The 25639-nt window shown below is 39.8% G+C and overlaps 1 protein-coding gene across 1 annotated transcript in view; it reads left to right on the forward strand.

Annotated features, from left to right (window-relative positions):
- LOC133529553 (dedicator of cytokinesis protein 1) overlaps window positions 1-25639 on the forward strand; it is a 143424-nt gene that overhangs the window by 108281 nt on the left and 9504 nt on the right. The window contains exons 27-39 of the mRNA XM_061867300.1: window positions 311-412; window positions 1295-1441; window positions 2607-2742; window positions 5387-5530; window positions 6679-6780; window positions 7842-8006; window positions 9081-9230; window positions 10729-10841; window positions 14010-14122; window positions 15009-15101; window positions 16546-16678; window positions 19413-19559; window positions 23241-23279. Coding sequence (XP_061723284.1) covers window positions 311-412; window positions 1295-1441; window positions 2607-2742; window positions 5387-5530; window positions 6679-6780; window positions 7842-8006; window positions 9081-9230; window positions 10729-10841; window positions 14010-14122; window positions 15009-15101; window positions 16546-16678; window positions 19413-19559; window positions 23241-23279 — 1584 coding nt within the window. The remainder of the gene's footprint in view (window positions 1-310; window positions 413-1294; window positions 1442-2606; window positions 2743-5386; window positions 5531-6678; window positions 6781-7841; window positions 8007-9080; window positions 9231-10728; window positions 10842-14009; window positions 14123-15008; window positions 15102-16545; window positions 16679-19412; window positions 19560-23240; window positions 23280-25639) is intronic.

The following is a 25639-nucleotide window of genomic DNA, read 5'->3' on the forward strand; positions in this document are numbered from 1 at the left end:
TCTCAAGAATACATCCGGACGTTCAGCCCTTTTTGTTTAATGCGGCGTGGTCTTTGGCTTCGCTTTCTAACACAATAGGCCAATAGCCTCATGGGCCCCCTCACGAACACATCCGGACGTTCACACCTTTTCGTTTAATTCGTCGTGGTTTTTGGCTTTGCTTTCTAACACAATAGGCCAATAGCCTCATGGGCCCTTTCACGAACACATCTGGACGTTCAGCCCTTTTGGTTTTATGCGGCGTGGACTTTGGCTTCGCTTTCTAACACACTAACGATCTCAACTTGACGAAACTTACATTTGGTTTCAGGAAATGCTGTACCACGAAGTGGCAGACCTGCTCGATCAGGGCCACCAGTGGGAGGTCGCCGTGGAGGTTATTAAGGAGCTGGTTGAAGTATACGAGGCGGAGGTATGTGTTTTAACTAGTTTACTTATTTCATAATAGTGAAATTAATGGAATTATTAACCATGTCAAATAATGGCAAAGGAAATCAATATCAATAGGGAGTGTTCATGAACTGTAGGGGTAGCACGAGAGCCCCGTGTGTACAAGTAAAAGTTTCCAATTTACGCCACAAGATGGCAGCACCTACAACGCGCAAGGTAGCGTGCTTCAACTAAGAGAAACTTTATTGGCAAAGAGAATTTGAAATTGAGGTGAATTGTTAAAGTAAACTTTGTAACCACAGTAAATTTACTGCCACCTTTCGACACATGATTAAAACTTTTAGAACGCCATTTGACTTTGATCTTATTATTTCACTGATATGTGTTAAATTTGTTAAATATCAAAAAATGAGGGGGGGCCCTCTAACTTTTGAACCATAGGTCCAAAAAATATGAAAAAAATCGTGGAAGTAGAGCTTAAGAAAGACATTAAATGAAAACTATAGCGGACATGATCAGTTTAGCTGTTTTTGAGTTATCGCAAAAAGTTTTCCCTTCATGGTAAAAAGACTTACTTTAATTAGGTACTGATTATGCAAATTTGCCTATTTGTTTAACTCGGGTGAAAGGTACCGTTTCATCCCTTGGTTAACAATTTACTATACTTTAAGCTCCAGTTTCGCTTATTGTGACGGAAGAGTAACTACGGAACCCTACACTGAGCGTGGCCCGACATGCTCTTGGCCGGTTATTCATTACTTACACAATCAAATTGTTGCACATTGTTGAGATAAATAGTTACCTACGCTTTGTACCTAAGATGGACGACTTACCTACCTAACATTTATACTTATTGATCTGGTGTAAAAAGTAATGAAATAAACGTATTTGTATTTTTTTTCAGGCACTGGGCTATGCACCTCTAGCAGACCTCCACTCCCGCTTGGCCGCATTCTACACAGCGATGATGAGGACAGTCCGCTCCCACCCCGGGTACTTCCGGGTAGTGTACTTCGGTAAAGGCTTCCCGGACCATCTCCGGGTGCCACATGTTAGTATAACCTAATGTATTCTACACAACGATGATGCGGACAGTCCGCTCCCACCCCGGGTACTTCCGGGTAGTGTACTTCGGTAAAGGCTTCCCGGACCATCTCCGGGTGCCACATGTTAGTATAACCTAATGTATTCTACACAACGATGATGCGGACAGTCCGCTCCCACCCCGGGTACTTCCGGGTAGTGTACTTCGGTAAAGGCTTCCCGGACCATCTCCGGGTGCCACATGTTAGTATAACCTAATGTATTCTACACAACGATGATGCGGACAGTCCGCTCCCACCCCGGGTACTTCCGGGTAGTGTACTTCGGTAAAGGCTTCCCGGACCATCTCAGGGTGCCACATGTTAGTATAACACCCCGGGTACTTCCGGGTAGTGTACTTCGGTAAAGGCTTCCCGGACCATCTCAGGGTGCCACATGTTAGTATAACCTATAATATATTCTACACAGTTATGATGCGGACAGTCCGCTCCCACCCCGGGTACTTCCGGGTAGTGTACTTCGGTAAAGGCTTCCCGGACCATCTCAGGGTGCCGCATGTTAGTATAACCTATAATATATTCTACACAGTTATGATGCGGACAGTCCGCTCCCACCCCGGGTACTTCCGGGTAGTGTACTTCGGTAAAGGCTTCCCGGACCATCTCAGGGTGCCACATGTTAGTATAACCTAATGTATTCTACACAACGATGATGCGGACAGTCCGCTCCCACCCCGGGTACTTCCGGGTAGTGTACTTCGGTAAAGGCTTCCCGGACCATCTCAGGGTGCCACATGTTAGTATAACCTAATGTATGCTACACAAAAATGAAATGGATGATTTACTATAAGGTCGAATATCGAACGAAACTTGAATTCAGTTTTTTTGTTTTGGAACGAATAAGTTCCTTATCTGATGGGAGCTAGGCGAAAAACAGTGTAAGATTTTTCCGTCACGAAAACCCGTCACGACTCTTTTTTTAACTCCCCTCCAACGATTGAGAATGAAAACGAGAAGACATGAACATGAAAATGATTTCCTCATATGTGGTGTAAACAGCAGTATGTGTCAATATCCTTTCTTAACTTCGTTCCAACCGAGTGTTCCACGACACTTTTCTTGCAAATGCAATCAATGATTTTCCTCTTTTATTTAATTAGTATATTTCCCCAGGGCTTCGTATACCGCGGCAACGAGTACGAGCAGCTCGGGGACTTCAAAGAACGTCTCCTGGACGAGTGGCCCGACGCCGAGGTCTTGCCCAAGCTGGACCCGCCGGGGGAGGAGGTCACTGAGGCTGACGGACAGTGTATCCTTTTATATGGAATACAATGCAAATTGGACCCGGGTATGTCCTTAAACTACGTCCAAAAGAGAGGTATGGGTATTGTTAATGTCTTTTCGCTTCGTGTGGTAGGGCACAGCACAGCGGATGTCATTCCAGATCTAAAGCAGAGCCCAACTGGGGAAGTACCTCCACATTACAGAAAATCGCAGTCAAATAACTTGTGTGTTGTGTTCCTGTCGGTGAGTAAGGTTGCCAGAGATCAACGAGGGTGCGCATGTAACTCCTCTAGAGTTGCAGGCGTCCATAGGCTACGGAGACTGCTTACCATCAGACAGGCCGTATGCTTGTTTGCCACCGACGTAGTATAAAAAATAGAAAAAGAGGATAGAAATAATTTATTCGTAAGCACAAACAAAAAACAGAAAATTATACAAAACCGAGAAACATAAGGAGAAAGTGCCACGAAATGGTCTCATCTCAGCATGTTGCTGGCGACTTCCAGCGCTGATCTTCTGATGAGACCACCCGGCGAAACAATCACGACAGGTAACAAAAATAATCAACAAAATTGATATAAACATACAAGAGACAAAGATAGTAATAAGTTTAAAATAAATTGCAATAACTAAAATTATGGTTGTATTGTTGTATCGGGCCGAACTCATCTTGGCCGTACATTACGCTTCAGATTACATACATAAGTTACATACTTATTGAGACTTATACAAAGTCTTGTCTGGACACTACAATGTTCCAAATATTAAAGACCTATACATATCAAGCCAGAATGTAAGGTTAAGAGGACACTAAAAAACTAGTCAAACCTCCATGTGCTAGCAACCCTGGGAAACACTTCTTGCCAAATCGTGTAGTAAATGTGTGGAACTCTACCAGAAACTGTTGTTAGTGCACCGTCAATGAACTCTTTCAAAAATAGACTAGATACACATTTTAGAACATTAAAAAGTGCTAAATAAACACAAGTACTGCGATATACACGCATCAGCTCCAAGAGCTGCTAGTGTATGAAAAAATTAAAAAAATAATAATAATAAAAAAAATAAAGCATACATAGGACAAAGATAGTACATAATAAGTTAAAAATACATTACAATAACTTTAATTATGGTTGTATTGTTATATCGGGCCAAACTTATCTTGGCCGTACATTACGCCTCAGATTACAGCGCCATACGGCAGCTACGTGAACTAATCTAAAATGACAAACAAGATAAGAACAAACGCGATACTTTATCGATCTTAAATTAAGATACAGATCAGTCTTAAATACATATTGAACTTAAACATTTTGAAAAGTAAAGTTAATGTGCTATGCGATACAAAAGGAACGTTATCTAAGTGGTATGTAAAAGCGGAAACTACAGGCAGCTTGTGTAAGCTGGTTTCCTGGCTAAGTTGGTGGCTAAGCATGTACTGCTTAAACTTTTTTTTAAACTATTAATACTGTGCAGAATCCTTATTGGTGGAGGCACGTTATTCCAACATTTTGTGGCAGTATATAGTCTATACATTAAGTGTTATTTTACAAGATGGTGTTGTTTTTAGCTTAAAGTACAGTCTTAACCGGAAAAGAGTATGAAACATGGCATTCATATGACGTCCAGGTCTGGCCTAGTGGGTAGTGACCCTGCCAATGAAGCCGATGGTCCCGGGTTCAAATCTTGGTAAGGGCATTTATTCGTGTGATGAGTATGGATATTTTTTCCTGAGTCATGGGTGTTTTCTATGTATTTAAGTATTTATAAATATTTATATATTAAGAATAAGAATAAGAATAAGAAACCATTTATTGCCACACAAAATACAATGTTTCACTTAAAAATAATAATAATATTATTTTTTGATTATATATATCGTTGTCTAAGTACCCTCAACACAAGCCTTATTGAGCTTACTGTGGGACTTAGTCAATTTGTGTAATAATGTCCTATAATATTTATTTATTTATTTATACATGCAGCTTGTGAACCATGCAGTATCGATATACTCTGCCATGTCAACAAACTAGCAAAAACGAAAGAAATCGATGAATGAATGAAAATTTATTCACAAGAACATATGGTACATTAGATATCATTAAGTGTACATTATTGACTCTTGATATGCTCGGCCCTAGGGCATATGGAAATTATTTGCATTGACGATTGATGGAAGTTAGCCAAAAGATAAAAACACTTGAAAGCTCTAATCGAAAGGGACAACAGCAAAACTGCAACTTCTACAGATCAAAAGACACAAAACATGACAAGAATACAGCAATTGAACAAATACATGGTTCTAATTTGAAAGAAATAAAACGTGGCATGCAGGTTCTGCCAGGAGTCAGAGGAGACTGCAATTCACATTAATTATCTGTTCCTAAGGGCCACTTTTTTTCCTAGCGTAGTCCCGGAATTTTGTCAGTGCTCATGGGAGCCTGGGGTCCGCTTGACAACTAATCCCTAGAATTGAAAGCGACTGCAATCTGACCTTCCAACCCAGAGGGTAAACGAGGCTTTATTGGGATTAGTCCGGTTTCCTCACGATGTTTTCCTTTACCGAAAAGCGACTGGTAAATATCAAATGATATGTCGTACATAAGTTCAGAGGCTTCTTGCGTAGTATAATATAATACACTACATATTTTCCTTACATCGTAACTCAGACTTACAAATAAACGCCGTGGAGCCAGTTATGGGTGATAAACTTAAGCGGTTATCCGGCAAACCGATATCGGGCCAGATCCTGCAGTACTACAAACACAATCACGTCAACAAGTTCATATTCTCCAGGCCCTTCCATAGACCCGGTAAGTAGATTTATAGCGATAGCGTTTGAGATTATTGCACATTATATACTAACCCCCTCATTCATAAAACTTTACGGGCCTGAATTAGTTAAATTGTGTTTTTTCCCTTTCCTAGAAATAAATAAGTCAAAATGACAGATAAAGATAAACGATTCATAGCTATTTCAGGCCAGTAACGCGTTTATGAATAACGCCATAAAAATTACCTTTAAATTTTTATCATTTTAACTTCGATTTAACTTTATATCTCAAAGGTTACCTGGAAAAGATCGCTTAAATATGAATTCTCTCTCATTACCTGTGTTTCTTGTATACAAAAAGACATAATTTTCAAGTTAATGATATTACGCGATCAGGTCTCAATTTGTAAATAATAACGATTTATTGACTTACGTACATACTTAGAAAATTACACGGGGCTAACTTTATCACCCCATGATATAATTCCATACCGACGGCACGGTCGAACATAATCACAATACGTCGATGCCTCCTTCCGATCTCTTTTCAACTATAAATGTTAAAGTTAATTTCGAACGTGTATTAGTACATTACTATAGAGGCCGGGAAACGTAGGGTTGCAGGCCAAGTAGATATATACGGATAGAGATACGCGGCCGGCAACCCCGTTTCTCGCCGAGATATGTATAGTGCTTTTCTCAAACTTGCAATTAAAACAAAAAATTGTAGTCAATTTGTTTTGTGGCGACCTACTCGGCTCGCCACTCTACCAGCGTAAGTCCGCGCGCCTGCGCGATGCGCCACCGCCGTTGCTTAGCAACGAATATGCACAACAAATCTCCGTACCAAGCTAACTGAAGCTAGTTGATGGTTGGATGTCAAGACGTTGTGTCACAATTTGACGTTAAAAAACAAAAGAAGGTTGCTTTACAGTCCTAGGTGTGTAAGGCAGAATGAAATTCCTTTACATATCATCTTCACTCATCGCACCTGATATGTAGTATTTCCGGACCTAATTTGACGTAAGTCATGTCATCATTTCATAGCAGGTTTGAGAAAAAGCTCTTTACCGTGTTTTTGTAATAACCGAGCGAAACCCAGGCTATTAAATCAACCATGGCTAAATGACAGGACAACGCTAGGAAAATGATGATGACCTTGTTTTGCATGTTATTGTTTTTGGACAGAGGAACCACTGGAGGGATCAAAAGACGACCTTACAAATGTCAACGAGTTCGCGACGAGATGGCTTGAACGGACTGAGTTGGAGATCAGTGACATGCTGCCAGGTGAGTTTAAACCGTACGTGAGGTGAGGAACGTATGTGCCATAATCAGGGGTCGTACAAAAAGTGCGGATGACGTCAAACCACTTATAGGATGATTTCAAATAGTATTTTTGATTTTCATAAACAATTATCACTTATCATTTATCAACCTCTTTATTAAACGATATCGCCACTTGAAATGAGTAAGTACGTTTTTGACTGACACGTTGTCAATCAGATGAACAATAAATTGACTTCGTTATTGTAGCATTGTAGCATATTTTAAGTCTGTGACAACAATAATAGACTAGTTAGAAAAATAGTCATCTATGCATAATTTCATTAAATAATAAGTATAATAACATCAAATTATCTTTTCTATTTTTACTAATCTTACCTACTGTTCCCACTTTTGACTATTAAACCTATTTATCTGAGGATCCCACAGACTTGTTCTAACTAATTACAAATAATTATACCTTATGGTAACAAGTTTCGTGAAATTTATTTTATTCACTACATCACCCTACCACCTGTATTATTAATTCCATGGATTTATTTACGATTATTTTGTTACTTCATTAATACTACTTTGTTACTACATGTCACACGGAAGTTTAAATACAAACTCAAACATCATCCTGTGTGCAAGATTACGTCATTTTTACGTCATCCGCACTTTTTGTCCGACCCCTGGCCATAATCATATGTGATAATCTATCAGAGAAGGATCTTTATGCACATGGACATAAGGACTCTGTAGGCATGGACCGCCATGTGTATTACAAGCACCATATTATTGGGCGGCGTATTTTTTATATTTACTATTCATTATCTGTTTAGGTAGGTAAACTTTCGTTAATAATCAGAAATAACATTCGCATTCGACTTCAAGCTTTTAAATTTTTTGTACTATGCATAGTACAAGTTTTATCTTTAACCTTTTGAACGCCACGCCTATCGTACGCGGCTGTAATCGTGAACCTTGTCGGTACGCATGAAGGTTGATATTGGGCTGTCGCCGCGCGCGTCATATGACGTCTTTGGCGGGCAAAAGGTCAAAGAAATGTTTTTACTTTGCAGGAATCCTAAGGTGGTTCCCAGTAGTAAGGCAACGGACGTTCTGGGTGTCACCGGTGGAAGCCGCAGTGGAGGCGTTAAGAGACGCGAACCGAGCTTTGAAGCAGCTGATTCTAGAAGCGCGAGCCAGCGATGCCCCGCTGCAGCCGCTCACCATGCGACTCAGCGGTAAGTCGGTCTCTCATACACGGTACGGTTCAATTTGACCGTTAGATAGTCCATATATGTATATCATCATATCAGCCCTTTATCGCCCACTGCTGAGCATAGGCCTCTCTTCCAGTACACCACTTGTCCCGGTCCTGAGCTCATCTCATCCAGAAGTGACCCGCAATCTTCCGTATGTCGTCCACCCGACGAGCCAACGGACGCCAGGGGCTTCTTTCATCCGAAAGCGGCCACCATTCCGTTAACATTGTAGTCCACCTGCCATCCTCTGCCTAGCAACATGTCCCGCCCAACTCCATTTTAGTTTGGTAATGACGCAACCCACGTCTAGCACCTTGGAGCGGCGACGGATCTCGACATTCCTTACTCGACCTTGAAGCTTGATACCGAGCATGGCCCGCTCCATGGCTCTCTGTGCGACACGGATTTTATGCACAGCTTCCTTGGTGAGCGTCCATGTCTCGGCACCGTAGGTCATGGTGGGCAGGACACATTGGTTGAAGAGGCAAGTTTTTAGGCATTGTGGAATGTTAGCAGGTCTCAGGATGTCCGCTAATTTATTAAATGCCCCCCAACCCGGCTGGATTCTCCTGGAGATCTCCTTCTACTGGCGTGTTTTATGTATATAAATAGTCAAGTTAACATCTAAGTGCGACCTTGATGGTGAAATTAACAGCAGGATCGGGGCTGCGGCTGCAGCTTTTGGCAAGTTAGACCACAAGGTTCTCAGCTCACACGACCTAAAACTGGCCACTAAGACATCCGTTTATATGGCAGTCGTGCTGCCTAACCTTTTATACTCCGCTAAAACGTGGATGGTTTATCGCCGCCATATTCGCATGCTGGATCGATTCCACCTCAGATGCCTACGCAAAATACTGAAAATCCGATGGTCTGATCGTGTTCGGAATACCGAAGTGCTGCGTAGTAAATGTGGGTGGTATCGAGATATACCACATGCGACGTCAGCTTCGGTGGTGCGATCACGTTTCGCGGATGAACGACCAGCGTATGGCTAAGTGTGCAATAAAGCATTTTATTATTATTATTCTCTAATACTTGTTTTCGTTGCAGGTATATTGGACCCGGCGGTGCAGGGCGGCATCGTGAACTACGAGCGCGCGTTCCTGACGGCCGCCTACGCCGAGCGCCACCCCGACCACGCGCCGCTGCTGGCGCAGCTGCGGGACCTCATCGCGGACCAGATACCATTGCTACAGTTTGGTTAGTCACCACAAACCACTGCTACAGTTTGGTTAGTCACCACAAACCACTGCTACAGTTTGGTTAGTCACCACAAACCACTGCTACAGTTTGGTAAGTCACCACAAACCACTGCTACAGTTTGGTTAGTCACCACAAACCACTGCTACAGTTTGGTTAGTCACCACAAACCACTGCTACAGTTTGGTTAGTCACCACAAACCACTGCTACAGTTTGGTTAGTCACCACAAACCACTGCTACAGTTTGGTGAGTCACCACAAACCACTGCTACAGTTTGGTGAGTCACCACAAACCACTGCTACAGTTTGGTTAGTCACCACAAACCACTGCTACAGTTTGGTTAGTCACCACAAACCACTGCTACAGTTTGGTAAGTCACCACAAACCACTGCTACAGTTTGGTTAGTCACCACAAACCACTGCTACAGTTTGGTTAGTCACCACAAACCACTGCTACAGTTTGGTTAGTCACCACAAACCACTGCTACAGTTTGGTTAGTCACCACAAACCACTGCTACAGTTTGGTGAGTCACCACAAACCACTGCTACAGTTTGGTCAGTCACCACAAACACCTAAAACACCCAACACACATAAGACCGGTGGTCTCTTCGAGCAACACCGGCTTCCGACACGTTGGAAGGGAGGAGCCCAAGCGATATCTCACCGTACAAATCGTTCTGCCATTGTTTGCGGGGGGAACCGTGCACACAGTCGCACTTCTCACTCACTACAGACAAAATCCAAAACTACATAGAAAATGACACACGTCAAAGACAAATCTTGCACACCTCGATCTCTTTTTGTGTATGGACGAATCACAATATGCACCGCCATAGGTACAGTTGTACCTATGCTTCGGCAGAGGGGAAATAGCACGAATGCCGTCTCCCCTCCCAGCGTTGCTCGAAGGGTGGTCTGCTCTGCCGCCGGGGAACATACCCTGCAGCGGAGCCACATTCAATGCCTATTATTTCGTTCCCTAGGACAAGTACAGCCATAAACATGATACGTACACGGTGTACGTTCCACGTACATGATTTCACCATATAATTAATTAATTTTAAGTATGGTATTGCAACTCCAGAGGAGTTACATGCGCGTTGCCGACCCTAACCCCCTCCCACCCCTCGTTGAGCTCTGGCAACCTTACTCACCGGCAGGAACACAACACTATGAGTAGGGTCTAGTGTTACTTGGCTGCGGTTTTCTGTAAGGGTACTTCCCCAGTTGGGCTCTGCTCTAGATCTGGAATGACATCCGCTGTGCTGTGCCCTACCACACAAAGCGAGATGACATTCACAATGCCCATACCTCTCTTGTGGACGTAGTTTAAGGACATACCCGGGTCCATTGAGGACATACCCGGGTCCAAAAGGACATACCCGGGTCCAAAACTCGCGACCTTAGCTTTAAAATTCACACGCATTACCCTTAGGCCTCCATCGCTTTAAATTGTGATATACGTATAGTTTATGGTTACCTCTGTCCCCACAGGTCTGGATGTCCACGGGGCGAGGATGCCGACCGCCCTAGAAGGGCTACACGCGCACATGCTGCAGTGTTTCCGGAGGATACAGAACCACGTGCACCAACGATATGGACGCAAGGTAGGAACAGAATCGAACATGTTTTTAGGGTTCCGTAGTCAACTAGGAACCCTTATAGTTTTTTTTTTTTTTTTATTCAGGATTACAACAGCTTATAATAATTACATGTGCAATTTTAAATTTTAAGTGTATAAAGCCAATTACAGTAATCCACAAGGTCAAATCGTGATATAAGTAAATAGTTAAGAAGGTAGTTACAGAATAGTAGGTATACATTAGTGAACATGATTGAGCACTTGCTGAGACACAATTAGCTAATCAAATATATAAAAAGAACCTAATTTTTCCTCTGATTAATTATTGAATTGAATATTGAGGTAGGCAATATATTATAAAACAATATTTCAATATTATGTGTAAGCTAGGTCTAGAACCAGTGTGTGTGTGTGTGTGTGTATGTAATTACATAATTTTAATTAGTTATATAATAAGTTGATTAAGATACCATGAGTAGAAACGCTCATTTATACCATAGCAAGTTACCGATACAATGCATTCTACTGATTACCCCGGCTAGTAGCCGATACAACCTTTATTATTTTAGATTTGAATAAGTGTTTGGATCCGAGAAACAAATCGATATCTTTGAACTTACTATTGTAAATTTTTGAGATGCGTGCAAAGACAGAGTTTATACCATATTTGGTAGAATGGTAAGGTATGTTTAATAATGCTGTATGTCTTGTGCGACGTAAGGGTGTTCGTAGGGAAATGAAGTTAAGAATTTCAGAACAATCCAAACGTCCACGAATGATATCAAAAAGTAACCCCATATCCAGCAGGAGACGTCGATCCTCCAGCGAAAGTAAACCATAAGCTTTACATTTCTCCTTATACGAAGTATGCATAGCAATTTTCATACATTTGTAGTTCATATATGTTTAACAAATTTTCTTGGTATGCGTTCAATGCGATCTTTATATATAGAGTAACATGGAGACCAAATAGGACTGGCATATTCAAGTATACTGCGAACATAAGCATTAAATACAACTTGTAACGTAAGTGGAGATCTAAAAGGACTACATGTGCGGATAACAAAGCCAAGATTACGGTAAGCTTTAGTCACAATTGTGTCTATGTGGCTTGAAAATAACATTTTGCTATCGAAGTAAACTCCTAAATCGCGAACTAAATACACCCTTTCTATTTGTACATTATTAAAATGATATGAGAATTCGATAGGGTTTTTTTTTTCTGGTAAAACTTATTGTTTGGCATTTCTCGATACTAATATTTATTCTATTTGCAGTGTAATAATCCAATAGGCTATACAAGTCGTTTTGTAAAAGTTTGCAATCATCGACTGACCGCACGCGTAGGAAAATCTTTTTATCATCCGCGTATAACAGATGTTTAGAGTGTTTTATTACTTGGCCTATGTCATAAATGTAGGCGTTGTAGAAAAGAGGGCCCAAGTGCGACCCTTGGGGCACCCCAGAGGGAATAGAAATATAGTTAGACCTGAATCCACCTACAACAACAGCTTGGGAACGATTACTTAGGTAAGAACTTACCCAACGAAGAAGGTTGCCGTGGATCCCTAGGTTATTTAACTTGTGGAGGAGGATGTCGTGATCTACACGATCAAATGCTTTTTCAAAATCCGTGTAGACCACGTCAACCTGACCGCCATTTTCCATTTCGGAAAGAACGAAATTGGAGAACAGAGCAAGATTGGTAACGGTAGAACGACCACGAAGAAAACCATGCTGAGAATCGGGGATACCGCGTTTTATAACGGGGTAAATTATATCGAAGATTAACTTTTCAAAGAGTTTACTAATAGAATTATTAGTTTCGCCATGTCCGTCTGTCTGTCTGTCCGAGGCTTTGCTCCGTGGTCGTTAGTGCTAGAAAGCTGAAATTTGGCATGGACATATAAATCAATAAAACCGACAAAGTCGTACTATAAAATCTAAAAAATTTTTTTTTTTTTTAGGGTACCTCCCCTACACCTAAAGTGGGGGTGAATTTTTTTTTGCTTTAATCCTACAGTATGGGGTATTGTTGGAAAGGTTTTTCAAAACTAATAGGGGTCTTCAACAAACATTTTTTGATGAAGTGAATATATTCTGAGATAATCGCTCCGAAAAAAAAAATGCCCCCCCCCCCCCCTCTAACTTTTGAATTAAAAGTCCAAAAAAAATATGAAAAAATTGTGGAAGAGAACTTAAGAAAGACATTAAATAAAAACTATAGCGGACATGATCAGTTTAGCTGTTTTTGAGTTATTTTACATTTTTGTTCCCTGCAGCCGCCGTGCAGGTCAGGATCTCGACGACTTAAATAAAACTTCGATTTATAATGAAGTGAAGTATATTCTTCCAAAGGGTACTGGTTTACAAGGGTTCTTGCCAAAACGGTTCAATGTAGAAAGTGGGTGTTGATAGTATGGAGGATGATGCAAGAGTGATTTGCAATATTTGATTTGATCAGTACAAAAGGTTTAGATTTAAATGCTTCCAATTGGCCGCGATACAGATTATGTGGAGCGCTCCTATTGGTGCTTTTAAAAAGCCTCCGAATACTAGCCGAGCCCGACGGCTGCGTTTAGCTACTGCATTGTTTTTTACATAATAATACGTTGCATTCGCAACATTCCCCTTCAATACCCCACGCACTGAATAACCTATCACATTAGGACATGAAACAATCATCATCATCATCATCATCCTATTTTTTTTAAATTATTTCATTGCAAGTTTAAGAAAAGCACTATACAAATATCGGCGGGAAACGGGGTTGCCGGCCGCGTATCCCTATCCGCCTCGCTGCGCTCGGCCATCTATATCTACTTGGCCTGCAACTCTTCGTTTCCCGTCCTCTATAGTAATGTCCTATTGATCGCTCGGTTTTGCTGTCTCGCCTCCCGCCAGACAGTTGTTTTGACGGGGTTAATGTTCTATAATAGTACATTACGATACAAGTGCGAAAAATAGGAAATTTGAAACGAGTGGCGATAAATTAAAACACGACTGAAGGGAGTGTTTTAAATCGACACGAGTTACGAATTACCTATTCGCACATGTATCGTACAACGTTTTACAGTACATATGGTTCTTTAAATCTTTGACATAGTAACGTAATATGCTAATTTTCGCACTAGTGCGGTAAATTAGCACCATATGTACTGTAAACCATCCAATCCAACTGGAAAATTTGCAGGCGTGCGACTTTGAATCGGAGGTGGCCGAGGTGCAGCTGCGCATGCCGCCGCGGGAGCGCGCGCACGACGCGGCCGCGCGCGCGTCCGACGTCTCCACCGGGACCTCCACCGAGTAACTAATTATATATTTTTCTGTAATAACTTACATACCTGACGTTTTAAATAAATAAATATTATAGGACATTATTACACAAATTGACTAAGTCCCACAGTAAGCTCAATAAGGCTTGTGTTGAGGGTACTTAGACAACGATATATATAATATATAAATATTTATAAATACTTAAATACATAGAAAACACCCATGACTCAGGAACAAATATCCATGCTCATCACACGAATAAATCCCCTTACCAGGATTTGAACCCGGGACCATCAGTTTCGTAGGCAGGGTCACTACCCACTAGGCCAAACCGGTCGTCTAGATAGTTTTATGTGTAGAAGGTGGAAATCTAGAGATCTCTCTTTAGGCGGCTGTTTTATTTTAGCAGTTAATATGGCTTGGGTAGGTAGCGATCTAGCCTGTTGAAAAGCTGCGTCGGTAAGGGTAGTGGCTCATAATGTCCGACAACGGCGACCTTTACAATTTCCTCTGATGAGCTCTGATGGCTCGCAAAACCGAACTTAGGCTTAAATGTCCGGTCGCAGTGTGCACAATAAAGCCGCCCTTGGTCATTATACGAGTATGCATAGGACGGCTTCGGTCGGCATCATACATATTGTTGTGCTAAATGATATGATACAGCTGATCAAAATGTAAAACGTTTCTACAACGCTTGATTCTACTAGTATTCTTATTGCTCGCTTTATAATCGTGAAAATACCACTTTCGTTCAGAGTATCCCCACAATATCTAGCCGTACGAAAATACTTAATACACGTAGTCGTAATAAGTCTCCTTGAAAATCACTTCAAATTTGAAAGTGAATAAAATTTTCAAAAAAAAATATTTTATGAATCTTTGAGTTTTCGTGTATCGTGATTGAGTTTATTTGCAGCAGGGAAAAATGTTCGACTGACCGTCAAATGTCGACCCAGTCGCAAAACGACGAGCCCAGGACGTGCAGGTCTGATCCTCGGCAGACCCCTGCGTTTGTATCTTTTTGTTTTTTTGGGCTCTCATGTGTCTTGCTTAAATAATTTCATGTCAGTTTCGTGAAAATTTATCATGTTTAATATCAATTTCATACACAAGTACCCAATTAATAAGCCGGGTAAAGTCATAGGGATTAGAAAGCTTTCTCCTTCTTCATATTTAACCCTTTTACCGCCAAAGACGTCAATATCAACGATCGTGTATTCCGAAAAGGTTCACAATGACGCGCCGCACACGATAAGCTTGGCGATCAAAGGGTTAAATCTTTGGGTCAATTTAAAATGTGACTAAACATATGCTCAATCGCTTTTGTATTGTGAATAAACGAAAAGGGTTTTCATTTTGATCATTTCAAGATTTTATTCTCCGTGAGTTCCTTTTGCCTCTGCTTATCGTCAAATCATAAAGGGTAGCTTGTCGTATCTGCTTTTTGTCATATCAAAATGTTAAATGTCCTCATCCGACTGTAATGTACCTAGAAGATTTTTAATTCTTTGTCGCTCGTCGTATCGCTTCGTCTGGAAATCATCAGAAGTGTCTTTCGATCTATTGGGAATTACTTATCACCATGCGTTCTGCTTGCTAGACTTTGGACATATCCTAAAGTCCTATGCCTAAAGGAATTTTCTGATTCAAAAACATTAACATGAAAAACCAACCACACGAAAGCAAATTCAATTGAAACAAGCTCAAACACGTCTTGGATATAAGTTTCATTATGGAATTTATGGAGTCAATTTTTCACCAGTTTTTCCACTTTTTCTTAATACCACGACGGTGGCAAACAAGCATACGGCCTGGCTGATGGTAAGCAGTCACCATAGCCTATGGACGTCTGCAACACCAGAAATTTTACATGCGCGTTGCCGACCCTTTAAAAACTGTACACTCCTTTTTTGAAGAACCCCATACTGTAGCCCCCCGGGAAACTCATTCCACAGCCGAAGCGCCACTTCACATAATCCTTTCCAAAAACAAATACACGTTTAATAAGAATACTCAAATAGCTATACATACTATGCTTATAATATTTTATGAGTTCAGTTGATTTATCCAGGATCCCATCAGCAAATCCTAACCTGATCAATCTGGTCATGGGATCAACTAGAAGCGATATATATATATAATAAATATAAATATATTATAGGACATTATTACACAAATTGACTTAAGTCCCACAGTAATCTCAATAAGGCTTATATTGAGGGTACTTAGACAACGATATAATTATATAATATATAAATATTTATAAATACTTAAATACACAGAAAACACCCATGACTTAGGAACAAATATCCATGCTCATCGCACGAATAAATGCCCTTACCAGGATTTGAACCCGGGACCATCAGCTTCGTAGGCAGGGTCAATACCCACTAGTCGTCAAAAATTTGTGACTAAAAGTATAATATTTAGTTAATAGCTTGTATCTTTCTCAGTTCCGCATCAAAGTCGAAGTTCTTCAGTTTCAATGCCGCCATAAACCCGCTGGCCAGGAACAGCGCGGCCAGCAACTACTTTGGGACTCTCAACAGCTCGCCCAAGAAAAAAGAGAGAAGACGAGCAAGAAAGGTAAGTTCAAATACATCTGATACATTTGTGAGATATTTACACCCATACCAGAAATCGTCGCAAGCGAAGATTTTCAGCGACGATGCCGTCATAAACCCGGAACAGTGCGGCCAGCAACTACTTTACAACTCTCGACAGCTCGACGAAGAAAAAAGACAGGAGATGAGTCGTATGGTATTAATAAATTTTTTGGTAGCTTTACAAATTAACAAATTAATATCTAGGCTCTTCGCCCGCTGCATTTTCGCTTAGCTTAAGTAATTCCTATGTACTTTTATTCGTGGTAAATGGACTGTACAGGTGCTCCACAGTCGCACTTCGGTCCACACTAACATAAATTCTCCGGCCGCTTTCAGTGCGAAGTCTATTTAGTTGGCAAGCGCTGGTGGCCTAGCGGTAAGAGCGTGCGACTTGCAATCCGGAGGTCGCGGGTTCGAACCCCGGCTCGTACCAATGAGTTTTTCGGAACTTATGTACGAAATATCATTTGTTATTTACCAGTCGCTTTTCGGTGAAGGAAAACATCGTGAGGAAACCGGACTAATCCCAACAAGGCCTAGTTTACCCTCTGGGTTGGAAGGTCAGATGGCAGTCGCTTTCGTAAAAACTAGTGCCTACGCCAAATCTTGGGATTAGTTTTCAAGCGGACCCCAGGCTCCCATGAGCCGAGGCAAAATGCCGGGACAACGCGAGGAAGAAGAAGAAAAAGATTCTTGCCTCGGAGCCGAAAAACCTTGCGGTTCGTGGGTGGGATGAAATATAATCAAAAGAAAGCATTACGTTGTATTGTTAAGGCACCAACCGACACCTCATGCAGAAACCTCTTCGAGGACCTAGGGGTCTTGACATTACCAGGCGAACTTGTGTACCAGGTGGCGCTATTCACTCACTCAAACTTACACTTGTTCAAAAAACACGGTACAAATCAGAGTCATGCGCTCCGTAGCAATAAATACAGTTACCGTCTTGTCACTCCTAAGCACAAGCTTTCGAAGTCAGAGCGTTCTCCATACATTATGGGCCCGTCCGTTTATAACAGACTGCCCGCAGTGGTCAGAGATGCAGCCTCCACCGATATATTTAAATGTAGACTACGAAAGTGGCTACTAACCTTATCTTTGTACGACGTCGATGAGTTTTTTAAACTACCGTGTACATAGGTTATTAAGGTACTATGAAATTGTATTAACTTATATTATGTTGTTTATATGAAATGAGAATTAATGTGAATGAGATCTATATTAAATATTACTCTGTGACATTGATATGTTTGTTTTAAGTACTATTGTACCTATTATTAAGACATTATGACCTATAACTTTGGCGTTATTAATAAAGTTTTGTATTTGTATTTGTAATCAACAAAATAAATCATTGATGTTAATTTTTTTTAATATGAATGTATTTTCCGAATGGACATTTTGTAGACCAGACAAAACTTGAAGAATTGATTACTTGGTCTTTGATATAATTTTCACAAATGTCAAGGAGCTTTAAACTGATTCTACGGATTCCACTCACGCGTTGCGCACATGTCACGCGAGTGACTACAAAACACGTGAGAGGAATCCGTAGAATTAGTTTCATGTTAGTATGTCTCACGACATACAGTTTAAATTTGTCAAGGAGTTTGTCGTTTGGGCCCTGTAATACAGGAAATATTAACGTAAGAGCCATAGGAGTGGAGCCATTATCTATTATTGTACAGGCTATCGGTAAAGGGTCTGTTTGTTATAAGAAATATTGTTTTTCTCAAACTTGCTATGAAATGATGACATGACTTACGTCAAATTAGGTCCGGAAATACTACATATCAGGTGGTATGAGTGAAGATGATATGTAAAGGAATTTCATACTGCCTTACACACCTAGGACTGTAAAGCAACCTTCTTTTGTTTTTTAACGTCAAATTGTGACACAGCGTCTTGGCATCCAACCATCGACTAGCTTCTACCATCAGTTAGCTTAGTACGGTGATCTGTTGTGCATATTCGTTGCTAAGCAACGGCGGTGGCGCATCGCGCAGGCGCGCGGACTTACGCGCGTAAGGTTGTACACCGCTGGTAGAGTGACGAGCCGAGTAGGTCGCCACAAAACAAATTGACTACAATTTTTTGTTTTAATTGCAAGTTTGAGAAAAGCACTATACATATCTCGGCGAGAAACGGGGTTGCCGGCCGCGTATCTCTATCTATCTATATATCTACTTGGCCTGCAACCCTCCGTTTCCCGGCCTCTATAGTAATGTACTATTAAATAAATAAATATAAATATTAAATAAATATTATAGGACATTATTACACAAATTGACTAAGTCCCACAGTAAGCTCAATAAGGCTTGTGTTGAGGGTACTTAGACAACGATATATATAATATATAAATATTTATAAATACTTAAATAAATAGAAAACACCCATGACTCAGGAACAAATATCCATGCTCATCACACGAATAAATGCCCTTACCAGGATTTGAACCCGGGACCATTGGCTTCGTAGGCGGGGTCACTACCCACTAGGCCAAACTGGTCGTCTATTACCTGCTTAGTCAATGGCTCATTATGGAAAAGGCTTATTACTACCACAAAAATGCATGTTTGTTTAATTCAAATACCATAAAACCATTTTTTGAAGAGTAACCCATGAGAATGTAACCTTGAAAACGAATGCTAAAAATTCAGCCATAAACTTATTCGGATCATATTTTTGCTTCAAATTTATAACTTTTTTTACAGAGTGAAATCGGCACCCAAGCCAGCGGCAGCCAATGGTACACCAGTCCTGTTGCGAATGGAACCAGCAACAGCACAAACACCAGCCACGCGAGCAACACCAGCCTCGCTTCTCAGTCGGACTCGCCTCTACGCGAGCTGAGGCAAGAGGTACGTCACATTCAACGATAAAACAAACACAAACTTAGGCAACACCTGCCTCGCTTCATAGCCGGCCTCGATGCGCAAGTCTCGGAACCGATTTTTAAGATACCGGTTAATACCGGTTTATTTCGGTTTTCCTCCGAATTTTTATAAGAACGCGAATGTTTTATGAACTTTATTGTAACCTAAAAAAAAAAATTATTCGACGAGCGATGCAACAGCCTGTCGGCCTGGTGGTGTGCCACGTAAACGTAGACGACATACTCTGTGTCATACTGACATAGGAAGAAACCGGTTTTTGTTGTTATAAACCGGTTAATTTGACAATTACTGTTCTCTTAAAAACGGTATTTCGAGCGAAACCGGCATTAAAAGGTTTTGCGCCAAATACATGAACGATTTTGAAATTTAACCGGTTTCCGAGCCTTGTCGACGCGAGATGAGGCAACAGTACGTCTCAGTAGAAAATCAACATACTACATTCAAAGAACAGCAAAACGAATGGAAGTAAAACCTACTTTATTTCGCAGCTGGTCTCGACGCCAGCTAACAAGGTGCGATACTAGAACTTAAAGACTTTATAAAAAAAGTGGACCAGTGGCAGCCAGCCTAGTACACTTGGCTTTGCATCGGATGACAATTTCATGTGATCTGAGACATTTCTTACTTAAATGCCCTAGATATGTAATATACTAATGTCTCACCGTAAAATTGTAAACATTATTCAGTTTACAGACTCTGTAATTAAATTATAAACTGACGATAGGAAGAACTAACCTACGTTAGATTGTAAACTAACGGATGTACAATCTTACGGTGTCATATGCATTTTGTGACAAGGCTCGGAAACCGGTTAAATTTTCAAACCGATACAATGTACTTGGTGCAAAACCTTTTAATTTCGGTTTCGTTCGTAAAACAGTTCGTTTTAAACCGGTTTTAAGGAGAACATTTCCATAAAGTTCTTGCCAAATTTACCGGTATAGAACAATCAAAACCGGTTTCTGCCTATGTGGGTGTCTGTTTACGCGGCACACCACCAGGCCGGCCGTCTCTCGTCGAATAAACCGGTTTCTTTAGGTTACAATAAAGTTCTAAAAACCAGAATAAACCGGTATTTACCGCTATTTTTAAAACCGGTACCAAGCCTTGCTTTATGAAAAGTAGTACATATAGGTAGTAGTTCTAGTTCAGGTAGACTGTGGACATTTGGTAGTGGTAAAAGAAAAAGCTATATGGTCTACGTCGTCTGAAGACTCGACGAAAGCTTAATAAAAAATAATGCAAGAAAGGTGTTTTTTTTAGAAATGTGTAGTTTTCAAAACTATGACAAATCTAGTGTTTTTGTCTGTTAGATGCAGCTTCCGGTGGTGGTGGTTTTAAAAAAAAAAACAGTATGTTTGATGCTTGCCAATATATTTCTCTGCTATAGTTGGTTTTTTTTTTTGCATTAGAAATAAGGTAAACAATCTTGACATATCTTTTGAAAAACGTATTTTAAAAATCAGTTACTTTTACGAAAGAGAGTTTGAAATAGAGGTGTATTGTCAAAGATAACTTTGTAGCGACGTAAATTTACTGCCATCTTTCGACACATAATTAAAACTTTTAGAACGCCATTTGACTTTGATCCTTATTCTTTTACTGATTTGGGTTAAATTTGTTAAATATTAAAAAGTGGCGTCTAACAGATCAAAGGCCGTCCGATCGTTTCGAGCCATGGCGCCATAACCTTTAGGTAGTGCCCGGCACGATGGCGCCACTTTTTGGTATTTAACAAATGGAACACATATCAGTGAAAGAATAAGGATCAAAGTCAAATGGCGTTCTTAAAGTTATAATTACACCTAAGGCCAAAAGTATGGAAACAAGCTTATATTTTAATAAAAAAGTGTGATTTTTTTAAGCGAGGTATATATACTACTCATTAGAAACAAAATGGTAAATATAATAGTAGAACATTTTAAAGGTAAATTACTCAAATTACTCAAGTTGTGGCTATGATATTTGCCAGTTCAACATTTTTCAAAGCAATGAAAAGGGTATAATTATGTTACTTTTTCCTAACGCCACGGTCGCTGGTGGAGGGGGTTAAAACTCGACATCGTAAACTGGTGATGGAAATATTATGGGGGTAGGTGTCAGCCAATCCTGAACCGCTACGTCATCATCAAACAGCATCGCTCTCTCAAATATTAAATAGGCTTCAAATAACGGTACAGAAGCTTAATGTAAATTTTAGGTTACAATTATAAAACAAACACAGAAACATGAGATATTAAAGATAACAACTTGTTTCCATACTTTTGGCCTTGGGTGTATGTGTCGAAAGATGGCAGTAAACTAACGTCGCTACAAAGTTTCCTTTGACAATACACCTCTATTTCCAATTCTCTTTGCTATTACTTATAAAAGCAAAATAATGTACGAGTAAATTGCATGTGATTTATAATTATAACATATTTTCCGTGACTTTTTCAAAACCGTTTTTTCATTAAAAAGATGCATCAAAATCGTTTAACTTCTTTTTAATGCTAAAAAACAGACTATAGTAACGAGTAATGGAATGGAAGTTTAAAATAAATCTGAAAAGTTTATAACTATTAGCTTCACACACCTACATTTATTAATAAAGCATTTATCAGTCGAAACAATTTTTCCCACTATGAATATAAATCAGTTTAACGTCATTTCTTGATTTGGAATGTCCCCTACCATAAATTTGTGAATGGCACTATCAACATTTTATTTACAATAACAATACACATAATGGATATATACAGAGGATTACTATAACTAGCTTAAATCCAAAATAGGCCCTTGAGGCATTGTACCAAGGATGCTGGCGGCATTTCTTCATTGTGAATGAATAGAATTGTTCATTAAAATTATATTCACGTTCTAGGGAAATTTGAAACTGAATGGAAACCAGCCGCGGGCACCTCGTAAACGCATATACAACGTTTTTGTCGATTGTTTTGTATGTCCTTTTGATTTTGGTCCCCTTTTAACAAGTATTAATATTGTATCTAAATATTTAGAGCGCAACAGTTTTTAAAAAGTACTAAATTTAAAGACGCTTCAAAATGTATCGATAAATTGGGTCTAATTTTTATAATAATTAAGTAAAATGTTCATGTTGTGTATCATACGATTTTTCGTTGTTTCGAGAGCCACAATTTAAATCTCGCCAGTGACTTTTTTTCCATTTATTAATAAAATTACAATATACGTAGGCCAAGTAATAAAATAGTACATTACGATACAACTGCAAAAAGTAGGAACTCAGGTGTATTTTTTAACGATGTACAGCACAAATGGCCTTTTAAATTTTCGACATACGCACGTATAGTGCGAGTTACCGCACTAGGGCGGTAAAGTAGCACCATATCGTCGCTAGTAAGCAATAATGCTGTAACTCGCAATACAATTGTAGTGAGGGTTACAGCATCATTGGTTTCCTGCGACGATATGTACTGTAAATAATATTAAATGTTAAAAAAAATGCTATTTCTAGATATTTTGAACTGAATTTACGTCCCTCTTCGACCTTTGTATGCAGTTATTAGAGCAAATGTAACGGGCTAGTTTTTGTATGACCACAATTTTAATTAATGCAGTTTATAGACATTTTTGTGTGTGTTTTGGGGTGTGCTTTTTACATCTAACAATTATTTCTGTGAACAGAACTTTCAGTCCCAGATGGCTGCCCGAATTCAAAACGCTGTAAGTGACATTTAGAATTACGATCAGCTGAATGTGGACATAACTAATGCCATTACACGATTCTGTACATTCATATGAGGGTGTCTGTACTATTTCTAACCTAATCTTTATGACACTATAGTACGTTCCAGTTAAATGCAGTATAATCATCGCTCGCCGGCCTAGCCACGCCCGTATCCAACCAAATCGTTCCTGATTAGAAAATCAAGTTCACAGTGACCAGTCGAAGGCATACTTTCTCATTAGGAATGATTTGATTTGTTACGAGCATCGCTAGGCCGGCAGACAATAATGATTTCACTGCATTCTTAACGCGAACGAACTATAGATTTATTTTATAACAATTTAATAGCTAATGAAAGGAATCGGAAAGAGCTAATGAAAAATAATAAAATAGTACAAATTAATTAACATTTTTTAACATGGTGGTGTTAGTAGCGATCTGTCAAAAGTCTACTCAGTCTTAGTCAGGTGACGCGGAAATATGGTAAACTTTATGTAATAATTGATACGTCACAAAGTTACTTTTGACATATTTTATTAAAATAGGTTTGCATATTTTATTAAAACATGCTGTGCCGACTCCGCAAGATGGGAAAAGCGCAAGCCAATTATGATGATGAATTTCTTAAACCAAATTAAGTAAGTAAGTATTCTTTATTGCATCAAGAATTCTACATTTTACATACATGTAAAACTACAAATAAATTTATTAAATGAATAGCTGTCAAATTTTCTTTTAAACTCTTTTCGGACACCCTCAAAAGTACAATCGGCCGAACACGTTGTCACTTCGAACACAGTTAATCAAAATTACGCTTATAATATATGTTTAACCACATTCGCATTGTAAAATAACACTTGACACCAAATTGTATGTATTGTAATAATTGGCTTTACATGTCAGCTTTAAATTATTTACTTGTCATTATGTTCGTGTACATTTAATGGTAAGTGTCTATGTAAAATAATTTTTCTCAAACATGCTATGAAATGATGACATGACTTACGTCAAATTAGGTCCGGAAATACTACATATCAGGTGCGATGAGTGAACATGATATGTAAAGGAATTTCATACTGCCTTACACACCTAGGACTGTAAAGCAACCTTCTTTTGTTTTTTAACGTCAAATTATGACACAACGTCATGGCATCCAACCATCAACTAGCTTCAGTTAGCTTGGTACGGTGATTTGTTGTGCATATTCGTTGCTAAGCAACGGCGGTGGCGCATCGCGCAGGCGCGCGGACTTACGCGCGTAAGGTTGTACACCGCTGGTAGAGTGGCGAGCCGAGTAGGTCGCCACAAAACAAATTGACTACAATTATTTGTTTTAATTGCAAGTTTGAGAAAAGCACTATACATATCTCGGCGAGAAACGGGGTTGCCGGCCGCGTATCTCTATCCGGCTTCGCTACGCTCAGCCGTATATATCTACTTGGCCTGCAACCCTACGTTGCCCGGCCTCGATAGTAATGTACTATTTCACCATATCAGCTGATAAACACTTGGTACTAGTTGGTACTAAAAAAAAAATTAAGAGAAAGTTGCATTTTATCCACCGAGTGTGGCAAAGTAATCAAATGCAAATTTTCAGTCGTTTCCTTATCTTGGCTGATAAAATTGACTTTTAAATGATGATTTTGAATGATAAATATTTAAAAACATTCATTTTCAATAGCGGTGGTGGCCGAGTGGATATGACGTTCGACTTTCAATCCGAAGGTCGCGGGAACAAATCCTGGCTCGTACCAATGAGTTTTTCGGAACTTATGTACGAAATGTCATTTGATATTTACCACCAGCTTTTGCGGTGAAGGAAAACATCGTGAGGAAACCTGCATACATCTGCGATGAAATTCAAAGGTGTATGTGAAGTCCCCAATCCGCATTGGGCGAGCGTGGGGACTATAGCCCGAGCCCTCTCGCGCATGAGAGGAGGCCTGTGCCCAGCAGTGGGACGTATATAGGCTGAATTATTGTTATTATTATTTTCAATTGGTTTGATTTGTTTGATATTTTACAGTTAGTACTTATTTTCCAGGTGATTTTTTTTCACTCGGTGGCAAATTTTGTTTAACCCTCGTGCCTTGAAACCCTTTGAAATTAATTCCCCAACAGGTGAACAAGTATTTAATTTCTATTTCATTGGTGTTTTAAATTTCAAATACCTCTTTCTCATAATACATTACTGACATTACGTACATTTCAGTATTTTTGTATAGACAGGACTAGCTTTAAATTCGGGCAGTCTTTATGTAAATACCGTTCAAAACTTGGGATATCTTCTTAAGGCCCATGGTTCTACCCACAGGACTAATAACAACTAATTAAAAAAAAAAAAATCCTAACACAG

This window comes from Cydia pomonella, chromosome 21, assembly GCF_033807575.1.
Source record: "Cydia pomonella isolate Wapato2018A chromosome 21, ilCydPomo1, whole genome shotgun sequence".
Taxonomy (NCBI): Eukaryota; Metazoa; Arthropoda; class Insecta; order Lepidoptera; family Tortricidae; genus Cydia; species Cydia pomonella.